Source organism: Labrus mixtus, chromosome 15, assembly GCF_963584025.1.
Source record: "Labrus mixtus chromosome 15, fLabMix1.1, whole genome shotgun sequence".
NCBI lineage: Eukaryota > Metazoa > Chordata > Actinopteri > Labriformes > Labridae > Labrus > Labrus mixtus.
In genome coordinates this window covers 17,774,229-17,793,646 of record NC_083626.1, presented here as the reverse complement: position 1 = coordinate 17,793,646, position 19,418 = coordinate 17,774,229, and the positions used below count along the sequence as shown (strand labels likewise).

The 19,418-nt window shown below is 42.0% G+C and overlaps 2 protein-coding genes across 9 annotated transcripts in view; both read right to left on the bottom strand.

Annotated features, from left to right (window-relative positions):
• Positions 1–111: 111 nt before the first annotated feature.
• gp9 (glycoprotein IX platelet) lies at positions 112–2,386 on the bottom strand. Its single transcript, XM_061056934.1, has 2 exons — positions 1,587–2,386; positions 112–1,280 (listed from the first exon to the last, which is right to left on the bottom strand). The coding sequence occupies exon 2, from the start codon at positions 1,277–1,279 to the stop codon at positions 569–571; it is 711 nt and encodes a 236-aa protein (XP_060912917.1). The 5' UTR covers position 1,280; positions 1,587–2,386; the 3' UTR covers positions 112–568.
• Positions 2,387–2,451: 65 nt separating this feature from the next.
• The window catches only part of LOC132989349 (IQ motif and SEC7 domain-containing protein 1-like), a 94,235-nt gene continuing 77,268 nt past the window's right edge, over positions 2,452–19,418 (bottom strand). For 6 of the 8 annotated variants that reach the window (XM_061056925.1, XM_061056926.1, XM_061056927.1 and 3 more), the window contains 13 exons: positions 17,196–17,475; positions 15,593–16,872; positions 14,944–15,105; positions 14,440–14,562; positions 13,779–13,945; positions 13,452–13,591; positions 11,856–11,885; positions 10,278–10,403; positions 10,074–10,173; positions 9,686–9,847; positions 9,158–9,334; positions 7,435–7,484; positions 2,452–6,088 (listed from right to left, as the gene is read on the bottom strand). In XM_061056925.1, the coding sequence (XP_060912908.1) occupies positions 5,558–6,088; positions 7,435–7,484; positions 9,158–9,334; positions 9,686–9,847; positions 10,074–10,173; positions 10,278–10,403; positions 11,856–11,885; positions 13,452–13,591; positions 13,779–13,945; positions 14,440–14,562; positions 14,944–15,105; positions 15,593–16,872; positions 17,196–17,475 (3,328 nt within the window). In that variant the 3' untranslated portion in view covers positions 2,452–5,557. Of the gene's footprint in view, positions 6,089–7,434; positions 7,485–9,157; positions 9,335–9,685; positions 9,848–10,073; positions 10,174–10,277; positions 10,404–11,855; positions 11,886–13,451; positions 13,592–13,778; positions 13,946–14,439; positions 14,563–14,943; positions 15,106–15,592; positions 16,873–17,195; positions 17,476–18,024; positions 18,420–19,418 lie in introns of those variants that run through there. The other 2 variants (XM_061056928.1, XM_061056933.1) reach the window with 2 other exon arrangements.

Sequence of the window (19,418 nt, the reverse complement as noted above, 5' to 3'; positions counted from 1 at the left end):
ACTTGTCATCCGATCACATAGGACGGATGTGAATGCAATGTGTAGACAGCCTCATAGATAAATCAGGTTCAAGACATGTGTTGATGAGTAATTTCTTATACAGGTATAAGATGAAATAATTCTTATTGCTCTTATATTGTTCTATGTTCAAGAAACTATCATGTATTTTTGTTAGTTTACATTTTTAGACCTGAGAAAGAAAACTGTGGGATCAGAACCTGTCAATCATTTTCAGCAGTGTTATTGGCTTACCTTTTTTGTTGATGCTGTTGTTGCACCATTTTCATGATGTTACGCTTCCTTGTGTATTTGTAATGAACAAATTATTCCATGGGCTTTTACCAAAGACAGTTTTTAAACAAATTAGATTTAATGCATTTCTTGCGCATATCATGCCCAAACGAGCCAAGTAGCATCACTGGACAACAAATGAGAGTACCCGTAAAACGTCTCAGGAGGCATATTAGAGGTGGTTTTGCATTTAAATCAACTTTAATTCCAAAAACTAGAAGGCAAGTGCAACCTGTAGTTTTTTTTTTAAATCCACTGTAGTAGAATATGAGGTCCTTCAGGTAGCTTTTATCTTGATGTTGTGCTTTTTGTGCAATATATCCAGTACTTGTGGCAGTAACTCCATGTTTAGAGGTGGCTCTAGATCCATGGTGTAAGTATCAGTGTGCATTCTCCGCCTGTGTTTGGGCTTTAGTGAGTGTAGCGATTCAGCTGCAAATCCCGATTGTCTCTCATCTATGTACAGAGTGAAGGTGGACATTTTGGCAAGTCTTAAACTCCACAGAAGAAGGACAATGAGGCAGCACAGCATCACTCCCACCAGGGTGTTAGAAGTTCCATTGGAGCAGCTTGCAGGGGTACAGGATGAAAAAAAGTCATCACTGAGTTCAGAGACGGCTTTCTGAGACACCAAACTCGGACTGCTACAGGTGGGCTCCTCGGAGACAATAGCCTTGTTCCTAAGCAACCAGTTCCTCAGGTATTGTATCCTACAGCCACAGTGGAAAGGGTTCCCAGACAGTGAGGCCTTTTTCAGACCAACCAGACTGTCAAACATGCCTGGAGACACAGAGGTGAGCTGGTTGTCCTGTATATAGAGCTCTGTTGTGTCTGCAGGCAGGTGAGGTAGCTCATTGAGGTTTAAAGAGCTGCAGTTGACTTGCAGGCCAGCAGGCAGGAGGGCTGAACATGTGCAGGGTTTACCGGCAGTGTGTGCACTTGTTACAGCCAAGTGAAGGAGGACAGCTAAGCTTAAACCGAAGAGCATCCTGCAGGATCAGAAAAAAAGTAATTCCCTGTAATCTTTAGTTTGCATAATAACAAGGATATTGAGACTGCTTATAGTGCAGCAATAAGCAAGCATTTCAAATATAGAAATCTTAAAGCAGCGATACATAAAGCTAGTGTGGGGCAAAATTAGCACACAGAGAAAAATAAAACATCAACATTCCATAACTTGATCTAACCGTTATTGACTTTTAGAGAATCTTTGAGCTTAAAAAAGTATTCTAATACAGCCAAATAACAAAGTCAAACTAAAATCCAGAAAATGTTTACGTTTGAAGAGAACAAACCTTTAAGAGCCAAACCAAATTCCAAGGCGTTCCTTGGGGTGCCGGTCATCTTTAAAATATAATTTTATAGGCCACATATGGTCAGTCCTGGTCCAAATGTTTCATCTTGATTTAGGCGCAATTCAAAAGTCCAAGGTTTCCTCCTTTTGTAACTGACGTGTTATTTAAGGTTTAAGTAACGGTACGTCAAATACAGAGCAACGTCAGTTTGAGGAACACACCAATAACACATTCCACACCAAAGAAAACCCATCTGCTTGCAGGAGATAAGTTTATCTTTTAATAGCAGAGGCAGAGGCTAGCTGGAGCTCTTTCACACTGTGTTCATTCCTGACATCCACTGCAGAGCTGAGGCAGAGGGGCCACTCTACTGCAAAACAAGGTTGGGCCTTTTCAAGCTTTATGTGTGTTTGAATTTAACCCAGAGATATTTAGAAAGCTGAATGAGCTCGAGGCTGAGAGAAAATGTTTGTTAATGGAAATTGAGCTGGAAAGCAGAGTGGACGCATTGCTGCTGAATGATCCAAGAGAATCTAAGAGAAGCCGTGCTATTATCATTGAACCCATGAAGAGAAGAGCTGTGTGGCAGGATCACTAACTCACCCATAGGTGGTGTCATGCCACATATTTTCCACCTCATTTTAATAGCACTTTAATGTATGCCCTCTAGTGGAAATGCTGCAACACTAGTGGGAAGTATTGTTGAAAGTAAAGATAAAAGAGCCTGAAGGTAAGGCTCTAATGTGAAGTGCTTTATACCAGAAACAAATGGTTTCTCTTCGATTCCCGCTGAAAGCTTCCAAGTACGATAAAGTATTTTTCTTCTGAATCGAAAAGTTTCTGGAGAGCAAGAACAACACGTGCATACCATAAGTCATATATTTGTTTATTTTGCGTTCTCAACATTGTCACAGTTGAAGTTTTACAATAACTGGGGTCTTACTGACTCACTACTCACTGTACAAACAGAATGCACATAGAAATGAGGCCATTCTTGTCTTTTCATGTTTGTTTTTTTCCAAATGTGTCTCACACCAGACTGAACAGCTTGCAGCAGGATGTGTGTAGGTTTGTGTACAGTATGTGTGCGTGTGTGTAGGGTGGGGGCTGTATGAAAAGAGAGCTGGATGTAAAATGGCAGCAAACTTTCTAACAGTCTGTGTTTGATTTCCACAGCAAATGTCACTTCATGACAACTGGAGGCAGAGACAATCGATATGTTTCATGTGTCACCCCTCTGATCCATCTATGAGGTGATGTATATACATCCTGATCTGAAGTGCAGGTATCAGAATAGGGCACTGGTCATATACACATTATGTACAGTTCCTTTTGAAACCCCCGTCTTGGTCCCTTTACAGCTTCACAGAGATAAAGCCTCACTTTTTTCCGAGCAGTTTGCACATCATAATCCCATATTTACACCATGACAGCCCTCAGCAACAGAAGTGCAATGTTCTTTATGTTTGTATTTTACACAATGGCTTTGATAATGAAATGCATGCCGAGCTTCGATATCTACCAGTCAAACATGGAACAACAAGAACAACATCAGGGAAATTCAAGAAGAATTAAAAAACAAACAAACTGAGAAGTCAAAATCTATACGCTGATTTTTTTTTTTTTTTCCTGTCCGTCAGCTCACAGTGAAGAGGACACATGATGAACCATGCAGTGCATTGTTGGGGTAATTTCTCACAAACAATGACTGGAGACGTTTGAAACACTACAACACACACGAAAAAATAAACACAATTCTTTCGGTTTTACATCATCCCAAGATTTCAGAATCATATCAAAAATATGAAATCAATGGAAAGACACATTCAACTGATCATTAATGTCCCCTGTGTGATATGTCTGTCATCTCAGCTTCCCTTGTTAATTCACATGAGGTGAGGATAAGCCTGACTTATGGCAATGCTTTTATTTGTGAATGTTAAAATACATTTACAACCTGAATATCGGGACAAACAGTTCACTGTCACTAATTTACACACTAGAATAGATTCTTATTTGTAGAATGTAGAAAGTTCTCTTTACATATACCCAGATCTTTTGTTCAGTTTGCATTTTGTATATTAGAATTGCATTTCCTGAAAAAAATGAAAGTTTTCTCTTCCATATGTGCTTATCCAGCAAAATATTTCTGTTCAGCCCAAAGAGAAGAATTTTCCTTTTATTAAAATATATACACACATTCCTCTTCCCACCATGAACCGTGTAAGTAACTATCTATATATTCCTTAATGAAAAAAAAAAAAAAAAAAAAAAATTTTTTTCACCTGAATCTCGTCCTGGACAACAAGAGAACAGACTTCCACTCTCAGTACAAGTCTGCATTTTCTGAACATGATTGCACTTTTTACTTGCTATGGTAACACTGATTTGTTATACAATGTGCAGAGGATAGCCTCACATTAATAACATTACATGCAAAAATCACTCACTAGACATTCCACTGAACTCCAAGTCTGTACCTCTTGGATGAGCAGGAGGACAGCCGCACATTAATTTATAGAGAAAAAGACTCTGACATGGGATCAAAAACAAATATTAATAAATAATGACGCAACATGGAAAAACGCACAGATTGGGAAGGGTCATCTTGTTATGAATGCACAAAATCAGTACAAAGATATTGCACATTGGATAGAAGAAAAAAATGATGAAAAAAACATTACTATGTAAGAACTGATTTTATCCACTCATTAAACCTAGATGCTGAATAAAAAAAAAAAAACTTAATGCAAATTAAGATTTTATGGGTATTTCTGCTTTTATTTTGAAGGGTCAAGAGGGCAGCAGTCACATATTTTTAAAGGCAAAAAAATTCAGATGTCCGACCCATGCTGTGGGTCTATGTGTAGCAGGAACGTAGCTTTGGAGTTATTTGTATACTTTCTATCTTCTAGCAGCCACATGAGGCAAAAACTGAGATTAAAACAACCAACCTTGTGAGAATTTACATGAAAAGTCTGCTTCGGGGCCTCAGCTGTGATATGACACATTTTTGAAGCCCATATGCAACAGCTGCCACCTAGAGGCTCCTTCAGATCTATTCAAAAGGCAAAAAGTTCTAGAAAAGATTAAAGGCCAGTCTGAATGGGCTTCACTCCTTCGGATCTTCATCCTGTTTCCACAGAGCCAGTATAATACTGATAGAATTCATCTTTGCTGATAATAATAGTTGTAAGTATAATCTTACAAATTACTTTACGCACAATATACTGTACATGAAGTCTTGACTAAATAGATTATGCATTAATAATTGGCACATTTATTTATGAGAGCTAGGAGACAACACATATAGCTGTCATCTACAGTAAATACAGCACTAGAACTACAATGACTGAGAGGGTTGACTCAGCTCTTTACCTGTCCTTTGATTTAGTGTGAAATGATTATATCTAGGTTCTTCACTACACATGAACTCTACAGGAGGCAACAACAAATTGCATTCATAGGATGGAAAGATCTGCAAACCAAAGAGTTGAAATCTGACTTCTGTGCACGAGGAATTACGCCATCATCGTGACGGAGAAAACAGTCAGCCATGTTCTGTTCTTGTCTCCATCGCCTTTTCCTCCTGATTATGTGAAGGTAAGACGGGTAGTTGAGGGATGAGACGGTTGGGGAGCGGCTCAGTGGGGAAACACTTCCTTCCACAGCCGTCACAGCCAGGCGATGTTCGGAAAACATAGAGCTTTTTTACTGTTTGCATCCCCAGAAAACCCTGATGGGGCCTGGCCTGGGATCAGGCGAACTAGTAAAAGGCCCCTGGTGGAAGATTTGAGTCTGATTTCCATCCTGCATATAAGTTGGAACTGGAGGTGAGAGAGTTGGCTGCTTGTGACTCGTCCCCATCACAGCAGCAGTTAAACACAGTGGACAGGCCATAGAGTTATGCGGTCAGTCCCTTTGGTGTAAGCAAAAGTCCCTCCTTCATTAAGTCCCGCCTCTTCTCAGCATCACACTACGGTGCTGATGCCACTGTGTTTGGGTTTCGGTCCGCCGGGAGCCGAAATCGCCTGCTGACTGTGGTGGTGAGGGGCATGCTGGGAGTGCGAGGAGTGATGGGAATGCTGGCTGTAGTGGCTGTGCTGCGAGTGGCTGTGTTGGTGTGTGTGTGAGGCGTACGCCGGGTGCTGGTGGTGGTGCGTGTGGGGAGGAGGGTGGTAATGGTGGTGGTGGTGGTAAGGCGGCGGGTTCTGTGGGACTTGGCAGTACTGGGAATGGTGGCCGTGATGTTGTACTGTGTGCACGACCTGTGCTGTGTGGTGCAGGTTGGTCGGGTGGGGTTTGTGGGATATTAGAGTGGGGTGACCCGGTGTAGGTAAAGACGGATGGCCCTGGGATGACGGTTTGCCTCGCTTGCTGCCAAAGAGCGTCCCGAGGATGGAAGTAGACGCCGAGTTAGGGATGGAGGAGTGGCCGCGGGGCACGCCCTCACGTGGCGCGGTGGCTCTTCGGCGTGTGTGTGGGCTGCTAATGATGGACCCCTGCAGGTAGGAAAAAAGGTAACAGCATGCCCGTCAGATTCTATGCAAGAGCTACTGAACAACAGCTGCTAAACTACAGCTACAAGGCACCAGCAGGATGAATTCACAGTTTTCTTTTTCTTTTTTTTTTTTAGATAAACAAGTAGCAAAATGTTTTAGGGCATGCAAATGAGAAACTTAAAATGTTTTCATGGTAGGCAGCAGCAACACTAGGAATATTTCAGCTTCAAGATGAAGGGAGCCTTTTTTTTTTTAAAAAGGAGCTAACTAGCTTGAAACAATAAATCTGTAACAAGCGTGATAACATAAATACCATTTGGAGCATAACTTATGACATAAACAGGGGTAGAAAAGACAACATTTCACCCTTTTTGCAGTCAGTGTGCCAAACCCTCTACAAGTCACACATGCAACTTGTTATAATCAATAGAGGCAGAGTTTCCACATGCAGAGGATGTGACAGGCAAACTCGTCATCCACACATTAGCATTCAACTACAAGTCAGAAGGCAGGAGGAACTAAGCTCTTGTGTGCAGACTTCACAACAGGCCTGGACCCCACCCCCCTTTGCCGGGTCCAACAGTGCTCACTATTGCAGGTAGGAATTCTCCAAAAACAAAGAAAAGCTTTTCCTTTGGCACATGCTTCATCTCAGACTGGAGAAATCCCATATGACGTCTTTGAAAGAGGAATGAAATTTTCAGGGTCCCAACGCATGAACTCATGGACACATGAAATGAGGGAAAGATGAATGAGTGAAATCCACATCTTTACTGGGGCACGAGAAGCCCCTCAGTAGACTCTAAACGCTACGTTCCTCCCTAAACCTTTAGGCATGTAAGAGAAGTTGTGGATTAAAGGGGGGGGGGGGAAAGAAAGACTCTGACAGGGAGAGAGCTCACAAGTGGTGTACAGTTTCCTAGTGTCTCACAGAGCTACCACCTTTCCACAGAGAAGAAGAAGAAGAAGAAGAACCAAATGAAAACCGCTTGTGATGTGATTGAATGAGAGACAGAGACAAGCAACAAGGGGAGGGATCAAAGGAAGGATTAGTAGAGTCATGCTTGTTTGAAGATAAAGTGTATATTGGTCATATAACATGACCAAATCAAATAGATCTCTGGCTTCCACAGAGGGGCAGGATCAGAGGCAGGCAACCCAATGCATGCACACTAACTGAGGCAAGCAGGTTATAAGGCATCCCAGGAAGGAAAAGAAATGATCCAAACAAATGGACTGAGTCTATGAAGCAAAGAAGGTGTAAGACCAAAAAAATAAATGGTGTGTTTTCACAGTGCACATCATCACATAGAGAGTAGCTTGGATACCAGCTGCTTCCAACTTACTTCCATATTGCTGTCTAGTGATCCTGCACTGCTGCGACGCCCACGCTTGCCTGCCCGAGACATGCAATACCACAGATTAGAGAACGACAGCACTCCTGGATCGACTACACACGTTTAGGCCGCCCACCAGTCCCGTAGGGGGCAGTGCAGTGGATTTGTGACTGTGAGTAAGGTCCAAATATGGGCGGGAGGAGGGGGAGAGAACGCGGTCAGGGCTGGGTAGGGAGGTGGGTGACAGGTTTACTGTGGCTGTTTAGCAAAAATATATCTTCCTTTTAATCTGCTACAGCTGCATTAAACTTTCATTATATGATAAAAAAAAAGTTTTGAAACGCACTTCAAACTAGAGGTTTAGGGTTAATAATTCTGATCCTTAAATTTAAGATGAGAACTCCTTAAGCATCAAGTCTGATTGAAAGACGTTTAACTAGAAGCTTGCTGACTTTTTTTTTTATACTTGAATAGTTTTAATGCTTAAACTAACTTTTCTCAGGTTTTTGGCCTCGTTAAAATATGACAACTCGTTCATAATGTTGTCACAAGATGCAGATTTTCAGAGGGTCCTATGGTGGCATAAAGCCAGTCTCAGTGACAGTCACAAAGGAGGAGACACATCAAAAGCATTACAGTGGTTGTTGCACATGGGATGTACAGGCATATACAGGTTTGAGGGCGAACAGAGCACTCTTGCCATTGTTAGGCTCACACTCAGCCAATGATACATGACCAATATTCACACATATACAGGAAAATACCTGATGTGTATGGAAATAACACAGTAAATACACATGGAATGGAGTATGGCAGGAGAAAGAAAAAAGAAAACACTCAACAAAAATGGCCCCGCTAACATGCCGCATCCTGCATCAAAAAAAACCACACAGACAGGAGGGATTTCTTCACTGACTGACCTATCAAAGCGGATCATATTACCAAACTTGAGGCAGACCCCTGACTGGACTTCAGTTTGTTATCAAGTTAATGTCCCAATGACTTCACACGGTTGTTATCTGGAATGAATGAAATGCATTTTCTGTTTCAGAGACACAGCGGCTCGTTTAAAAACACTGATATTCAGGGACGTGAAATGAATGACTGTCAACTCCAGGATTTAGTCTCGCTCTTGTTGCTGCTTACAAACCAGCTCGGATTTGTTTGGTTCACAGGTACACATGAGAGGAAATGGTACATGGTGTTTGAATCGAAAAGAACAGAAGATTATCATGAAATGCTCTTGGATCAAACCAACTGTGAAAGTGCAGAAGTGTGAAATCAAAAAAGAAGTGACGATAAAACCGTGAATGGAAACGCTGAGAAATAAAAGTCATCCAAATGGTCGGGGATGAGAACTGCCCGTCAATTTCATTCACCACTGAGAGAGCGTCTTTTCTAAACAATTAACCTTTTTTCTCAAATGGGTCTGTATTCAGTCTATGTACTGAAAAAATCCCTCTAAAACAAACAAAGTACGCTGAGTCTTACAAAGTTAAACAGACAAAGTTAAACTGTCCAGACCAAACTATCGAATGAGTGACTTGAGTAGTGCATTTAAAGAGGAGGACTTAAAAAAACAAAAAAACAAAGTATGGTGCAGTGAAACAACATTTTGCTATTTTTATCCCCTTGATATCATCACAGAGATGACAGAAGGAGTTTACTTCTCCTTTCAACACCTGGCTGGTTAAAAAAAAACAAAAAACAGAACAAGATTTCTCGGGTGTACCTGCTTCTGAGAGGTCTCTCAGGGAGCTACTGAGCGCGCTCCTCTTCAGGCCCTCTCCCATGGCGTAGGTGTCGTCCAGACTGGCGCGGTTCATGCTCCCGTTGCCAGCCTCCTTCTTCAGGCCGGAGCTCTGCGACATGCTGGGCCTCACCACACCCTTCTGCTTCTCCAGCTCAGCTGTGGAGAGGAGCCAAGGAAAGACTGAGGTAAGTGGCAGTGGTTTGACATCACACTCTGGGACTTGTTTTTGACTCTATTCAGACACGTTTCACTGTTTGAAACTCATGAAAGTCCACTATTGATCTACATAATGTCAAACTTCCTGTTTTTCATAAGGTAACAGCCTTTTGAACGTCCAGAAAAAAAAAAAGCTCTTTTCTGTTAGTCATTCTGTGAACTCTGTAAAAAGTCTTCCTCGTAAATTGCCGTAGTTGAGTAATGAGGACCATGCCCTGTTTCCACTTTACACAGCCTGAGGTAGACAGAGTAAGAGGGGGGGAAGGGAGAGGGGAAAAACAGGCAGCTCACACTCTATTCTGTATTTCTCCATTTCCTGGACCTCGGCAATGGACTCTCGCAGGTCATCTGTGAACTTCTTGCGGTCCTGGGGGTTGGGCGCATTAAAGTTGATGAGGACTTTGATGTCCGCACCTGGTATGGCTGATGTTAGTCGGATTCCATTTGGGTAATCTGGGGGAAATGGCAAACAGAGAGGGACAGACATTTACGCAAGGGGCCATTGATCAAATCCAAGTAGAAAGGCATTGGAGCAATCTGTGTGAAGTTTGGACTATAAACAATGTCACAGGCCGTTAGTCGGACTTCTCACTTTTGTTGTGCTAAATCAAACTGTGTGATGTAAACACTGTCAGGGAACACGGCGAAGTGATGAAAAATAAAAGGAAATGCCACTTACACTGGTTTTCAAACAGCATGACTTGCATCCCGTAAAGTGAAAAAGACTGTCTGAAACTGTACGTCACAGAGTTCTTCTTTTTCTGGAAAATCTTGGTTACCTGAAATCATGCAAAGGGGAATATTTGAAAAGGTTGTACTTTAAAAAACAAAGATATGGGGAGAGGATGGGAGAGCAAAAAGGAGAGGGTTTTTTATTTTTTACCACTAGGAGGTCGTTGAACAGGAAGATCTCCCGCTGATGCAGGCCCAGCTTCTGGAGCTTGTTGGGATCGGGCACTTCAAACAGACGGCAGTAACACACCAGTCGACGATGAGGAAGCGACAGAACCTACAAGACGGGAAGAGAAAGAGCAAAGACACAAACGCATCATAGGTCAATTTCAGCCCCAGTCTCGTCTTCGTCATAATAAAAAGGAAGACTGTTCTTTACAGCTCAAATGTTTCTGCATCGAGTGCTGCTTTATATCTTCATAGCTATGTGTGGGGAGATATGAACACTACTATTTATGGCTGCAACTAACAACACACCCATCACTGTTGAATCTTTCGACTACTTGATTTGACTTTTTTTTTTAAAAACTGTTCGAAAATGCTCGTCAAATGTTTCTACAGATCAAGTCGATGATTTTAAAAAGCCTTTTCTGTGCAAAAAAAGTCAAATGTTCAACAAGACAAAGACAAAGAAAAGCTGCAGATTCAAAAATGTATAAGACATTTAAGGCTGTACTCAGAGACTGTTGAGAACTTTAGATTAAAAAATGATTTGAGCTATTCCGTTTTGTTCATCTAAAAATGGTCTACTTAATAAATGTGTAATTTCAGCCTCACATCTGTTGACTCATTCACTGTGTCCCATTTGAGTTAAATTCACATATATTCATTAAGTCTCCAGATGAACTATAAAATAAATATTGATGTTTGTAGCCATTTTAACACCCTTTAAGTCAGTTTCACCAGTGAGTAAATGTTAACTTGTAATGCAGTATTAAGCAAAATAATTGTTGCGATTGTGACTTAAATTTTATTTAGGCTCCCTAATGTGCTGTTGTAGGCTTCAAAGAAAATAGAATATAAACCTCTATTGTTCCCACAACAGGGAATTTTCAGCGTTGAACATCAGCAAAGAAACAAAGAAAAGAAAAGGAAAAAGAAACTCTCGGTGCACACACTGCACAAATAATCAGAGTGAAGAGAGAATTGTAATTGCTGCAGATGTGGTCGCACATCCAAAGAAAAACACAGCACACACCGTGCACTAAATAGTTACTCGTATTGCAAAACTGATAAGTTGAATTCTGACGCTAAATCAAGAAGAAAAGTAAGTCTAAGATCATTATTTTCGTAAGGCACTGGTGCCATTATATAATATATTGCATACATTTATCACTAATGCAAAATCAGTGCAAAGCTCCTCCCATCACAGTAATGAGAAGTAATAATATCCACACAACGATGATGTATTGTGTTTCTGGGAGGCACCCGCATGATGTACACCCCGCTGAGGGCAGAATCTGTAAACACTGCAGCTCAATGCCAACCCAAGGATTTATGTGTGTTGATTCGGTTTCCAGGGTAGAGCTAAGACCGCTCATCTCTCAGTAACAGATGTGATGCTTCAGGCGGCAAAAGTTCCTCCGTCTTTAGGTAATCTAAAAACTCTTAAACGTATCCGACTGATGTACATGAACAGCTCAAGACAGGAAGCTGTGCACGCAGAGTGAATTAACGACAAATGACCAAATAAAGTGGGATTTATGTTTTGTTTTTTTGTTATACTTACACATCCCAGGCCGTGGTGGAGGGATCCAATCTAAAAAGAGAGGACAAAGAAGATGTTTAATGTCACTTTTATGTAATCATTATTTACGCCACCGCTTTGATATCATGAAAATGAAATGTCTTCTCCTTATTAATGAGTCTAGAGAGAGGATTTGCCCTTGAAGACTCTGAAGCTTTAGCTGATTAAGCGGCCACATGCACCTCTGAGTAAAGGGTAGTGGTCTTTCTCTGTGCTGGACTCCGGGGGTTCTGTAATGATGTTGGAATGAAAACAGAGCCTCCCCTAGAAACCCACTCCACAACAGCACAAGTGGACCAGATTATTAGGATGAGGAACATCAATGTGGTTTTTATGCTGAAGTGTTTTTTTCCACGTGTCCAACTGGGCTTTTAATTCTGCAGCTAAATGGTGACCAGGGAGCTTTTTTCAATACATTAACTGATCACTGGGAAAGAAACTCATCCATCCCACTGGAAACCAACTGAAACAAAGCCCTCTCTCTCTCCCTGCGGCAGCATAGGTTAATCACTCTTTTAACCTTCACACATGAGAGAGACATCATTGCCAGCAGAATAATGCTGAAATGCTGCTCATGATGAGGGCCTGGAGCACGGTGTGATCACAGCTCTTGATCAAAAAATCAGCAGCAGAAATAAACTTCCTACTGATTGTGCATCAACTGACACTTCAAATGTAACTTAATTACCAACATATTACACACTGGAGTCAACTACTTCTCCCTCTAAAACTAAGAGAGGACAAAAGGACACACGGGGGATCCGTTTTTCATCAGAATGCTGCACTGGCTGACATCTCTTAAGGGCTTCCCAGTGTGTTAAAATCACCAGCGTGAAGGTCTAAACTCAGGAACGAGCCCCCTTTCACACAACAATACCCATCAGTGGAAAAGGACATACGGTTTTGTTAAGTTTCCCTGGTCCGACTTAAGCTCTGTATATTTTCACGTTTATCAATCAAAAGAAAACCACATTTTTATTTCATCAAAAGTCGTTCTAGAGAGATACTATAAGCGTCTCACTGATGTGTTTGTTGGCCAGAAATGTCGGGTCCATACAGGTTTATCACAGATATATCGTATATGTGTCTATTTTTTGGGGTATGTGCTTAAAGGAAAACTTTCTTTTACACATTTCTATTCCTTGCACAATACTCTCAGCACTGTCTGCAGCAAGTGCAGCAAAATATCACAGCTGAGCAGGAGACGGTCCACACTAGAATTGAATGATTGTGGAAATGATTGTTTAAGACCCTTAAAAGTGGCTATATGTGTAAGATGACAGCCTCTTTGTACTCTTGCAGGGTCACATTGTACTATCCAGTTGTATCTTCATTTTAACTCAAAAATTCAAATTATAAGGCGTTATATCGTATTAATAATTCCGCTCTATTGAAAACAGTATCCGTCTGAAAATTCCCGCGTGGGTCGAGCCTTATTTATCACAGAACAACACATTGTTGTTAAAGATACAATACTTGTATCTCAAAGGCCAAAGATGAAGTTAAAGTTATGCTTTTAATTCTGTTATGTTTAAATGAACTTAGTATCATGATGATGAGATAATGAACATTACTCACTGGCTTCTTCCCCACGATGAGCTTCTCAACCTTCTGCACCTGTGAGACATGGTCTTCATTGGTCTTAAGCTCGCGCTTACGGATCCTCTCATAGATGCCGACCAGAGTCTCCCTGGGAATATCCTCCCCATCATCCACACCTTGAAAACATGGAGGAGCCGAAGTTAGTTATGTTAATCTGTAGTGTTCATCTGATATTGTTTGTCCTATTGAAATAACCTCATTTAGACTTTTATCTGTGTCCACGGCTGTATTAAGCCTGTGGCACTTTTTAAATATTAGTAAGAAAAATCAGTTTGTAGGTCCTTGCATAATCACTTCAGTTACCTCTTAAATTTTTGATGAAATCCTCCATCTTCATCTTCCTCTCTGGCTTGACGTTGGGGCTGTACATGTCGGTGTTCAGGAGGATGATGGCAAACGCCAGGATGAAGATTGTGTCAGGGTTCCTGAACTGCCGCACCACTGTGGGGTTACAGATGCAGTAGCGCTGGCTAGAAACAAGTACAGGAGAACAATAAGATCCAAGAACCAAACCTTGATTACAAAACACACACAAAAAAAAAAAAAAAATGTGCTCAGGCTGAGGAAACATTTTCAGCATTTTCAGTAGAAAGCAGAACTAATGCAGGAACCTGCTCTCTTTGTGTGCCAAGACTTATCTAGATAACGCAGCTGTGAGGAAACCCAGCAGAAAGGACTTTTCAATAGTCACTGAAAGCTTACATCAAGTACTTTTTGTATTATGGCTCAAAAACTGAATATATGTGCGTCAATGATTTCTACATTCGACATAGTTTTCCTCACAGCTCCATGGTCTTCAATCTCTCTCTTCCAAAGCACTCAGACATTGTAATTCATGGACACATTTATGTTTTCTCTCCTTTCATTCCTCAAACACATGCATCCATAATCTGTAGCTAAGAGGGGCTTTTCCCCTCGGTTTTCTCAGTTCAAATATGGGGTCTGTTTCAGTGTGTCATCTAACCTGAAGGCTTCAATAAGTCGCTCCACCTTCTGGGCCTCACCCTGAACACGGATGTGGTTCTGAAATTTCCGGAGAGCCTCGTCAAGCTCCATGCTCTGGAAGTCCATTTCATCAACCACGCAGCTGATGAAAAAAAGGGACAGATGGAGACAGACAAATTAAAACCAGATATGAGATTGTTGTTGTTGTTTTTGTGCTCATCGATTTGTTCAGGGCCTTAAATGTCTCTGTTTTCTGAAAGGGGATGTTACAAGAGATATCTGGTTACATCTGTGCCGCTGTCAAATGTTTCTCATTTTATTTGATTAAACTTGATATATCAATGTCCCGGATATTTTGATGTATACAATCTTTCTTTGTTATTTTGCAGGTGGACAGGGGTCCTGGGTTTTCATTATGTTAACACACATTTACATTCACACATTTTGATCCTTCCTTAAGTTGCATGTATCAAAATGTTTTTCTTAGGTTTCGAGGAGATGATGAGAATGAAATCTGACTTACTCCAAGACGTCTCTGTTGAACTGTTTCTGTCGATTTCCGAGAAATTCTCCGATCATCTGCCTGCTCAGTCCCTTCCTCTGCAGCAGGAAGTGAGCCACGCCAACCGGTGTGTCAGGGATGAATCCCCTCTCAGTCAGGTACTGGATGCCTTTCTCTGGCTTCCTGATAAATCAAACGTATAGTTGCAGGTTTATAAAAAAAAAAAAAAAAAAAAACGGTAGAGAATCTCCAACTGCCAAATCAGCATTTGCAAATAAACAAAAGCATCGATGTAAATATCGATGCTTTTTTAAATTATGATTTCTTTTTTGTTTACTTGTTACTTATATTAAATTCCAAATCACATTATGATCAGTGTCACATATATATTGCATCAAAGATTCCTATATAGAGAAAACAGATTTTTGTGATAAACGTTTTAATATATATATATTTTTTTTTTGAGGAGCATCATTTCAGCTTCATCAGTCAAGATATGTGTTACTCTCAAAATACCTTTACATTCCATATTAATGTAGCTGAATGGAGTTTACAGGGAAACAAACAGTTAGTGAATGATTCTTGTCAATCGTCACCTCCATTATTCTCTCGGCACCTATTCACAGCAAACACTGGTCAAGATGCTGCTCCGGCACAGCTGAGTACCTACTTGTTGAAGAGATTCAGGCCGATGCGGTAGTGCCTCTTGCGAATAACGTCATTGCTGAAGATGGGCGAGTCCCAGCTGTTACGAGTCTCTTTGTGGTACGTCTGCTTGCTGAGCGTCTGCTCCCGTAGGCTGTCTCTGGAGGACGACTCGGAGCTGCAGTTGATGGTGTCATTGGAGTTGGATGTGCTGTTGATGCTGTCGTTGTCCCCGTCAGAGTAGTCGGATTCTGACTTGCTCTGTCTGTTGGCAGAGCCGTTGATGGCCAAGTGGCTCTCCAGCTGGCGATGACGGTGCCGCAGAGGTGCATCATCATCACGGGAAGGGGCTCTAGGCGGGGGTCCATGGGATATGTGTTTTGGGCTTGCTTGGGATGATGTTACAATGTGGCCATGTGGTTCATACCCAGGCGGCCGTTTGACAGAGCTGCGCTCGGACCGGTCGCTGAGCTCTGCAGAGCTGTCACTAGGAGGTTCTATGGTCAACAAAGGAAGATGGTCCATTCTGAGACGCTGCTCTTGGCACTCTAGAGAAGGAGTGCTGCGGCAGCTCGTGTCTGTGTCACGGCCCTCATCTTTGGGGTCAATAGGCCAGTACTCCTGAGAGGAATTGACTGACCGCAACCTCAAGTCTGATTCTGTGCTAGAGGGCTGGTCCCCTGACCTCGACAGGGCCATAGAGGGGGACATGTCCTCCTCATCGATGAATAGAGTAACATCGCTATAGGACGCCATGGTTTCATCGTGCATGCGTCCAGCTGCCCTGCGGTGGGACTTCACCTGATAGGGCACCTCCCTCTCCACCTGAGAGCAGCCCATGGCCTCTGGGTCAGGACCCTCATCCCCCTGCAGGCTGCGACAGTTCAGTGCATCATCTATCGACTCGGCCAGGGATTTCACCTGCCTGGAGAAGGCGTCCTCCAGCTCCGTGATGGCATCTGTTAGATCACCCTGTTGGGCTGGGTGAGACGCCATGTTGGCCTGTTGGTGGACCTCTATATCTCCACATTCAGACTGCACCATAGACAGCGGGGTGCCATCCTCTGTCATGGACACCTGCCTCCCTTCAAAGTAGGAGCTGTGCACTTTCTCAGGGCCCTCAAACGAGAGCTGCATCCTCATGTTGGACAGAACGATTCGCCTGGACATACGGTTCTCAGACATAGAGCTCCTGAGGCGTTCAAAGTTTTTGTTCATCTGATACTGGCGGAAGGCCGTCTGGATGGTGCGAGCTGCATGCCGAGTTATGAACCGTCCACCATATTTACGCTCCAGCATCTCCACCTAGAGAGAAGACAGAGTTCATTTACTGTGCCAACCTTGGAATATTTCATGGTTTTCTTTGGTGTATACTGTTTATAAAGTCAGCCTCTTCAATCTCACTGTTTATTTGCTTCTTCCAGTTGTTGGAGGGTCAGTCACAGTCCCATTATAGACTTCCTGCTTTATTAAAATTAGAACACTCTCTCACTGCTGGTTTTTCAATGAGTAACCCCCAAACAAGTCATTTTAAAAGAGTTACATGCATGTGACACTTATCTTGCAAGAATGTCAGAAAACTTCATCCGAATCATTTGCAAACTATTCAGCCCGGCACTCTGGAGTACCTGTTTGTCCTGGAGGTCTGCAGAGAGCTCATAGCTCTCAGAGAGCGAGCGGGACCGCTTGATGGCCTCCTCTTCAGCCTGCTTCCGGAGGATGGACTGCGAGTGCTGGAGCTTGGGCCTACGGGGTCTCTGAGGCCCAGGCTGGACCCCGTGGCTGTAAAGCGGACTCTCAAATCGGTCGGGGCTGATGGCCGAGCCGTGAGTCACCGGGCCTGGACCATAGCCGGCTCCACCGTCCAGGGAAGGCCCACTGTCATTGGGCCGTCCATCCCCTTCCACACTGCAAAAAGAAGAGCAAAGGGATGGTTATAACATTTCTTCTTCCAGCTTTTACAATAAGAATGACATTTTTTGAGTCAGATTTAGACTGAAGTATTATGGGGTGAATGGCAGCTTTTCTTCTCATCTCATGAAATGTCAAAGCAAAAAATAGCTTAACTTCAGGGACTTAAGGAATTATGCTCTGAGATGAACAAGACTTAAATGAGAAGTCAAGTCTCTGTGAGGGTATACTATACATGTCTGGGATTACAGCAGTGAACTGCAGTGCATGTGTAAATGAATGAAGCTGTACCTGGAATGTGCTGACTCTACAGCTTTATGATAATATAAAACACATTATTATACTGTAAGTTGTCTTAAACTGGCACTTTTCTTTTAAGAATATCAACAGCAAATTAATCCAACATTGTTTTTTTGGAGATACATTCAGAAGATATAAATGCCACATAAACACTCGCAATTATAAACACAACCGGTTATACAATGTCCTCATTGGATTACCTCTTACACAAAAATGAAATAAAAAGAAGAACAAGAGGTTACTCACTCACTCTTACTTTCAGCCACACTACAAGACGACTGCTTATTGCGAAAAGACCTTCTATTTTCTATAAATTGCCAACTCTTCCTCCATATCTTGTCCACCATTTTTTCAGTCAAGTGAGGTCCAGAGTACACAGGCTCCTCCAGGAAACTAAAGTTTATGCCTCCTTCAGGGCCAATCAGTGACCATCGGGAGTTACATCATGTTTGCCGGAGCGACGACACACTGTTCCAATACATGTTACAAAGTCCAGTTGAGAGTAGAATGACAGAGCAAACACAACTTCAGCAGTCCTTCAGAAAAAAAGCTCAGTCGGTGGTGATGTGGTGCCCACCTGCTCAATAAGTAGTATTACACTGACTATCCGGTCTTCTCCTCTATGGCTCAGTAAGTGCTCTCAATGTTCGCTGGCAGACTAATGTGTTTGAACTGTGACTGAACACACCCATACAGTGTACACAACCCACTTCCTACATTAGACAGCTTCAAATCAACATTCAGTAAGACCATTTTGACAGCAAACGGCCACAAAATGTGAGTGACTAAGTGGAACTCAAATGTTTCAAAGTTCAGAGAGCAGATGTAATTGCTAAAACATTTTTGTGAAATAGTATCATTTATGCTTTGTTTACAGCAGAAGATCACTTACATATCAAGTTCAAGTTCAATATGTAATTTCACTAATTCTCATGGAACAGGAAGATTACTGAAACATACAGTAAGTGATAACAAGATAGATAGATAGATAGATACTTTATTGATCCCGAGGGAAATTCAAATAAACAACTTACAACTGAGCTGATTTGCATTTCAGCAAGCCTTTGTATGCTTCAGTTGTCTAGAGTAGACCAAAGTAATGCTTTCAGAATAACTTATTTTCCAAAAGGAAGACACTTCTGCTTTTAAGCCAGGCACTTGAGAGTATACAATTACAACATGTTGGGCTGCTATGGCTGCAGAACTACCACCAATACAAAAAATATATAATAGGTTTTATTCAAATGGTTAGGATTGTGTTTGGATGCAACTAAAACTATCCTTATGTCCCCAAATAGAGCATAATGCTATCTTTAACCAAAGCAGGTTTGCCTCTGTCAGTAGACCCATTCAGGGTTAGCCAAGGACACTGTGACACAGGAACTTCATGGTAAGGTAATGCAAATGTGCTCCCTCTTAACCATTGGTGCATACAGCTTTCAGGTGTGGAACAACACATGGGTCAACATTCAAATTCAAATTCAAATTCAAAAAACTTCATTTGTCCCCCGGGGGCAATTCAAAGGCACAACATTAAATCGTTATACAATATCATAAAAACATACTTTATTGCATTTTTGTCATTGACAAAATATTGCCAAACCTTCTACCATGGCAAAATCTGATGATGTAATCCTGGA